Source organism: Glycine max, chromosome 10 (genome assembly GCF_000004515.6).
Source record: "Glycine max cultivar Williams 82 chromosome 10, Glycine_max_v4.0, whole genome shotgun sequence".
NCBI lineage: Eukaryota > Viridiplantae > Streptophyta > Magnoliopsida > Fabales > Fabaceae > Glycine > Glycine max.
Window position 1 is genome coordinate 3,058,478 of NC_038246.2, and position 6,677 is coordinate 3,065,154.

The 6,677-nt window shown below is 33.6% G+C and overlaps 1 protein-coding gene across 3 annotated transcripts; it reads right to left on the reverse strand.

Annotated features, from left to right (window-relative positions):
- Window positions 1-212: 212 nt before the first annotated feature.
- On the reverse strand, window positions 213-4,536 carry LOC100777216 (uncharacterized). 3 transcript variants are annotated; one of them, XM_006588613.4, is made up of 8 exons: window positions 4,321-4,536; window positions 3,508-3,810; window positions 2,858-3,057; window positions 2,357-2,707; window positions 2,061-2,261; window positions 1,831-1,901; window positions 1,341-1,480; window positions 213-883 (listed from the first exon to the last, which is right to left on the reverse strand). In XM_006588613.4, exons 1-8 carry the CDS (start codon window positions 4,358-4,360, stop codon window positions 759-761), a joined length of 1,431 nt encoding a protein of 476 aa, XP_006588676.1. In that variant the 5' UTR covers window positions 4,361-4,536; the 3' UTR covers window positions 213-758. The 3 variants fall into 3 exon arrangements, with proteins under 3 accessions (XP_006588676.1, XP_006588675.1, XP_006588677.1); XM_006588612.4 differs by having other exon boundaries at window positions 213-869; window positions 4,321-4,530; XM_006588614.4 differs by lacking the exon at window positions 4,321-4,536 and having other exon boundaries at window positions 213-869; window positions 3,525-4,300.
- Window positions 4,537-6,677: the final 2,141 nt, after the last annotated feature.

The window sequence follows — 6,677 nt, forward strand, 5'->3', positions numbered from 1 at the left end:
TAGACGCAAAAAAGATTTCCTAAAATTCTAGGTTGGAATTTTTTCTTCTCATTTGCTCTGAGCTATTATTTATTATATAATGTCTGAGCTATTATTTATTATATACTGTATAAGTTGAAATTTGACTCTTGATTTTTAAGATTATAAATGGTTTAGTGCGAATGAAAAGTAACTGAAATACTCAATACACGAAACTAGACAAGACAGGGATGAAGAAATTCAAAGACACCTCTTCAAAAACATGAACTACAGCATGACAGTCCTTAAGGAAACAATGATCGAATATTATTTGCTACAGGACTAAATCAGCATTTTCTTTTTTTAGGATATAACCAAACTATCCACAATTTTTAATGTATTTAGCCAAAATTGCCAAACTTCTAATCTACTGTGCTATTGTTAACACCTCCGCACAGACTAAAGAACTGTAAGGCACCCCCAAAGCACAGAAAATTAGTTACACAATGTACAGTTTTATTACAATAAAATGATATGGAAAAATTAAATTAAAATAATTAACATTTTCTATTTAAATATACCTTCCTTTCCACACCATGGCAAACCTTTAAGGACATCTCTCAAAGCATAATAATGGCTATCACATCTGTGGTCTGTGATAAAATTCCCCGAAAAGATTACCTTTTGGAAATGCTCACCAGGCTCCCTTTTGTAAAGGGTGAAAAAATCCTTTCCAACATTTTGGGATGCCAGGTTCCTCTTAAGATAGTAAACAGTCCCAGGTATAAATAACTCCTCGATCACTGCAGGTTTAGTTCCCTCAACTTTCGTGACACCTGAATTCTCCTTTGCAGCTTTGGAGGGCAGAGGAGCTTCAGTGGCAACTGGCAACTCCTTATCAGCAGTACCAACTGTTTACACACACCTAAACATTAAACATCTGATTGATAGTCATGTCACACAAACGACACAATAAATGCAATTAAAGAACACAAATAAGCATTAAACATCAACAAGCAAAAATATAGTTTACAATTACTTCATTTTTTACAAGCAAATGTAATGCAATGTCTATACTATCAAATAACTGTTTACAAGCAAATGTCTAAACAATCAAATATCTTCTTTCTCACTTCTTAAATACTGCATGCACCATAAATTTATCTTGAGCACAAGAAATAAGTTTGATTGGTTCTTCAACATAATTACTGCCAACTCCTCACCAATGGGAGGGGGTTGAAATGCAATTCTGCCAGAATATAGGTACTAAAAGGTGTAAGAAAAGTACTTCCCCAAGAAGAGACGGCAAAGAAGAAATGGAGTCGCTAGGTCCACTCTTCCCAAGACAATAAGTTTTGAACCAGTACAGCAAAAAGGCTTACCAGCTAAACTTTTGTTTCTCCTGAAATTTGCATAATCAGCAAGTCTGCGAGCTACATCTTGCACTGAAGACACAAACTGCTTTGCATTTGTAACCAAATCCGTAACACTTTTCCAGTCTTCTTTCTCAATTACACTCATCCTGGAGAAATTATCATATACTTTGATCAAACCTTTTGTTGGATAACTACCAAAAGCATATTTAGCTTTTGAAGCCATTGATACCTACAAGATTTTAGATATTTAAGATCTACAGTGTTGTAGAAATTCTCTGTTGGAATACTCATTCACCATCCACATATCTCACTTATAGATAATTCCAACTTCCAAAACAATGATTTTCCCATTTCTTATATTTAATAAAAAAATTACATATACAAGGGAAAAAAAATTATAGCAGAGATGCAGTTGGTTGCTTTCTTGCATGTCCTATCAATGGACAAGAAGAGGGGTGTGCGCTTACTTCAAGATTATAAGTTAAATATCACTCACCAATCAGTCTGAACAATTTCATTTCGGAGCCTTGTAAGGGAAGCTACACTCAATCTAGGTATAATATCATCCTGTACATTTCCAAAAGCAGCAAGTCATAAGGAAACACAAAAGATAAATATAGACAAAACTTAGGAAACGAATATTACTCATCTCAGGAAATCATAGATATAATACTTTCTTCCAGATCAAATATTGTTAAAAAGACTTTGTCAAATGTGATCACATACCTGCATCACAACTGTCGATACATAGCCAGAGCAGCTTTCAGCAAGTTCTCTAGAGACACATGGTGGAGTTCCATATCCAACAGCAGATACAATGTCAGGGCTAAAACCCAGCTCCTTTGGTGATTTTCTATGGATCATTATTGCCAATAAAGAAGCTATAGCACCTCCCAGAGAATGACCCACAAGTCTTAACTTAAATCCCTGTTAAACAGTTGGCTACACTTCATGACATGAAAGAGAAAAATAAATAAACTAAGAAACGAAAAGCAAAATAGATGAAGTAAGATCATCCCCACCGCATGTTTCTCCAAGCATTTTCTTATTATTTCAATCTCATGACGGAGAAACCAACGTGCAGATTCAGCAGTGCCAAAGTGGGTTGAATAGCCTTCATAGGTGACTTCACCATCACTTGAGGAAAGAATATCAGTTATAAGGTCATAAAAAGTATGTGTGCCACGAATGCCCAAAATTACAAGCTTTTTACGGGTATCAACCCCTATATAGTATGCAGGCCTCATTACGCTGGAGTATTTAACAAATTTTTTGACATTACTTTCTCGTAGCATGCAGTTTCTTGAAAGGCTAAAAGGGTTATCCCTATAAGCACCTTTAGCCAACTCAATATGATATATGAGATCTTGAACCTGAAATTCATTAAGATATATTAATAAGAATCAAGCATGAACTAGACCAAAATTATTTGTAGTGATATGCTAACATTAATAGTAAAAGATCACAATATCACATGAACATTCAAATGCCTTCTGCCTCTAAAATGCAGTTTCAGAAGTTACAATGGATTCTGACAATATCTGAATGCCTTTGATATCTTCAAATGGATGTGTAGAAGCTTGACGAAGATAGATCAGATACAAGCCAATTGTAAGGTCACTCAAGCTCCAATCCTGGATTCCAATCTTGCTTCGTTGGATGCAGGCAATTATTTCCGTAAGGGATCGATTGCTTGGTGGGGGTTTGTTTCCAATTCCATTTCCTGCATAACATGGAAAAAGAAATCAGCCTGGTTTCATTGTAAAGCAAATTGGATTATTATATGATCAAGTAGTGTTTATGGAGCACAGGAAAAACATATGCTAATGATATAAATAGATTGTCATATAATGTTATTGAGTCGTGAGGGCAAGCCTTGGAACAATAGTAACGTTGTTGTCTTGTGACCAAGGAGGTCACAAGTTCAAATCTAGGAAGCAATCTCTCCACTTGCAGGGGTAAGGCTGTGTACATCTAACCTCCCTAGATCCCACCAGGAAGAAGCCTCATGCACTGGGTCACCCTTCTATAATATAGCCGAGTCATCTATCACTTATAACTTATTTATAACAGATGATTTTATAGGAAGGTACTTGCAATTTATAGCCATTCTAACTATCTTACTTCATCAAATGAAACATGTTATGACACAATGACATAACACTTAACAGACCTGTTGGCAAAGCCCACCTACAAAATTGCAGAGCTGGTTCAAGTGCTTTTGTAAGCCAAGCCAGCTCCAACTTCCACTTACTATCCAAGGAATCTTCATCATCAGAAGAGTATTTGCTAATCCCATCATTTCCATCCGCCTTCTTCACTTCAGATTTGAAAGAAATCTGTTGTGTTTCTTGCTCTTCTTTTAGCTTATCTTCTACCTTGTCTGCTCTTGACCTTTGCAATTGAAGCTGGTTAAAAACCCTATGCATATAGTTCCAATGTGGTTTTTCTCTGTTGAGAAAAAATTTGGTAGAATCTGCACATTCAATTAAAATTTAAAAGTAATAGATGAAAATATTTTGATACTATTTCCTAGCAAGAAAATTGTATTAACAAAAAAAAAAAAAAATGAAACTTAAGTACTAGGCAATAGAAACTAGGGACCCATCTTCTTTCCCCTTCTCCTTTCCCGAGAAGCCTTCTGTGGGCTTCCCCAAGTTCAGCATGAGTGATAAGCTCACTCTCTTACGCAAATTTATTTTTAGAAAAAAGAAAAAAGGTATTCTATGATGACCAATGACCATATGAAAAGCTATTCCTCTAATTCTCCCATAATAATAATTTAAAAGAAAATCCTAGTCTAGAATTGGAACACGCTATTCTCAGTGGTGGCAAAAGCACAAACACATGGTGGGCAAATAAATAATAAAGAAAAAAAAAGGTTTTTACTGAGGATGCAATGTATCGAATGCATCATTAGAATGAATATACTATAATCATAACGGGAGAAAAGAAGAGAAAGAAAGAAAGAAAAAAGTGAACTTACAGAAATTACGGAGCAGTTGCTTGACGTATTGGGTATTCATTTGGAATTGGATACTAAAACAACAGTGAAAAAACCGAAGTGGCTCAGCGCTCGGTGGCAACTTGGAAGGAAGAGAAAGAGATGGTTCGCAGAAACAAGACACCGCACCGCTCCGCTTCAGGAATACTCTACAAATCTTACCCAAGGATCTTGCTCATTTTTTCTTTATGTAAATAGATAAATAAATTCTTTCCTAAAAAATATAAAATATAAATTTAGTTTCTAAATATAAAAATGTGATAATTTAATCGTTTACATCAAGAGGAATCCATGTGGTGGAAAAAAGTAGAATGAAAATATTAAAATGATTGTTAGTTTGATAGAGTGCTTATTTAATTAAAGATTTTGTGGGAGAGTATACATTATTAGTTTGAATATAAAATTTATATGAATAATTTTAGAAATCGTAACCTACTTTTATGAGTTTAAATAAATAATTTTTTTTGTTCCATAATACTTCTACATGTTTAAATAAGATTGTCTAGATATCATTATTTTTACCAAAAAAAAATTTGCTTATTGGTATAGAGATAATTTTTTTTAATCTAGCAATTTAATCCTTCTTTTCTTTCTCTTTCTATTTTATCTCCTGAATAAAATAGGAGAAAATCATGTTTCTTTACATTGTCTCTCTTTTTTTCTTTTCTTCTTAATTTCTTTTAAAGTAAGCAGTAGGATTATTGTTATTTTTTCATTTAAAAGACACAAAGTTAAAATCTTAAACAAAATTAACCAAGCTTGACATGATATATATATATATATATATAAAAGAAAATCTTCAGATTTAGTTGTCCAAAGTTATATGTATATCAGCGCATGGTAGTTTGGTGAACCCATTTTTTTGTTTCATTTAATTGAAATTTGAAAATAGTGTCGAAATATGCTTAATTATATCATACAATACTTATTTGAATTCAGCAAATTAAAAAGGTTTACAAATATAGATGTCTTTATTTCTTTATGTTTTTGTTTTATATATGGAAACGCTGACACCTCATTGAAGCTAGAGAAGGTTAACGATCGAGAATGATTGGATGTGAATTAAAATTTTGAGGAATGACCAGTGTCATTTCTAACGATCCTTTTCTTTGCTACCTAATTGCTTGGTTTTCGTAATCAAAGCATCTCATGAGAGATGTGACCAACACCTTCTGCCTCAAGGCCTTGTATCTATGGTAAAAATAAAGAAAAATCCCAAGTACTCGTGTCTTCTAAAAATGTTCCTAGACCTAAGCGTGATATGAGATGAGAGTTCTTTGATTTTCCGTTGATCAATAGAAATTTTTAAAATGGATTATTTATATATGTATTTTTATTCAATAAGTTCATTGATAAGACAATTCAGTGGCCCAAAATCAAAGATAAAACTATATAGAAAACATTCGATAAAATAAAAAATGCATAAATAAACTATATTAATGACTTAGTCAATTTAACCTAATTCTTCTACTGTTAACTTTCATGTCTACTTGAGTGGATTGGTTTGTTTGATTCATGCTTCCATGACCCTAGGTGCTAAAGTTAGGGAAGAAAAGCACCTGGTGTTGATGGATGTGACCCGTACGTAGCTACCAATATAAAAATCAAACAGAATTTCAATTTTTGTTATGTTGTGACAGTTCAGTTGTGTTAAAAATTCAAAAATTTTAAATAAAGATTGTGAATATGCCATGATGTCTTCAAATACATTTCAACTCCATCCTAACTCTTTTTTTTTTTTTTCAAAGTTGTTACTATTTTTCTTTTAAATCCCCCCACATCTATTTTTAAAATATATAAAACAAAATCTCATAAGAACGAATTCAACTATTTCTTTACACGAAATTTATTCAATGTTGAAAAAATTATTAAAAAAATATCTTATTATCTTTCCTCTACCCAGTGATCCAGGGAGTTGCTACGTGCACCCAGCATTATTGCTGGGGCACCCAGCAAACAGTGAAGTGGCGAAACTGCCCTTCAGCAATTATTCTTCCGGAAGAAGGTTCTTCCAGAAAGTTTCCGGAAATACTTTTTCCGGAAAGTTTCCGGAAGAACCTTCTTCCGGAAGAATAATTTGTGTCTTCCGGAAAAACTCACAGACAACTTCCGGAAGAACGTCATCCGGAATGTTTCCGGAAGAAGCTTCTTCCGGAAGAATTCCAGTGTCTTCCGGAAGAAGCTTCTTCCGGAAGTTATTTTTTTTTTTAATGCGTACGTAATGACGATTTTGCCCTTGTGTAAATTTCTTTAAATTAACGTCTTCAGACTGTGTTTTACTGCGCTTTCTTTCTTTCTTCTTCCGTTTGCTTTGTTTCTTCTTCCGTTTGCTTTGTTCT

Bases quoted from the DNA above. Each gene is read 5' to 3' on its own strand.
- LOC100777216 (XM_006588612.4), bottom strand. From the start codon at position 4,360: ATGAATACCCAATACGTCAAGCAACTGCTCCGTAATTTCT. The intron at 2,708-2,857 runs GTAACTTCTGAA...AATGAATTTCAG, and splicing joins AGATATTGTCAGAATCCATT to GTTCAAGATCTCATATATCA. The intron at 870-1,340 runs GTAAGCCTTTTT...GTGTGTAAACAG, and splicing joins GAGAAACAAAAGTTTAGCTG to TTGGTACTGCTGATAAGGAG.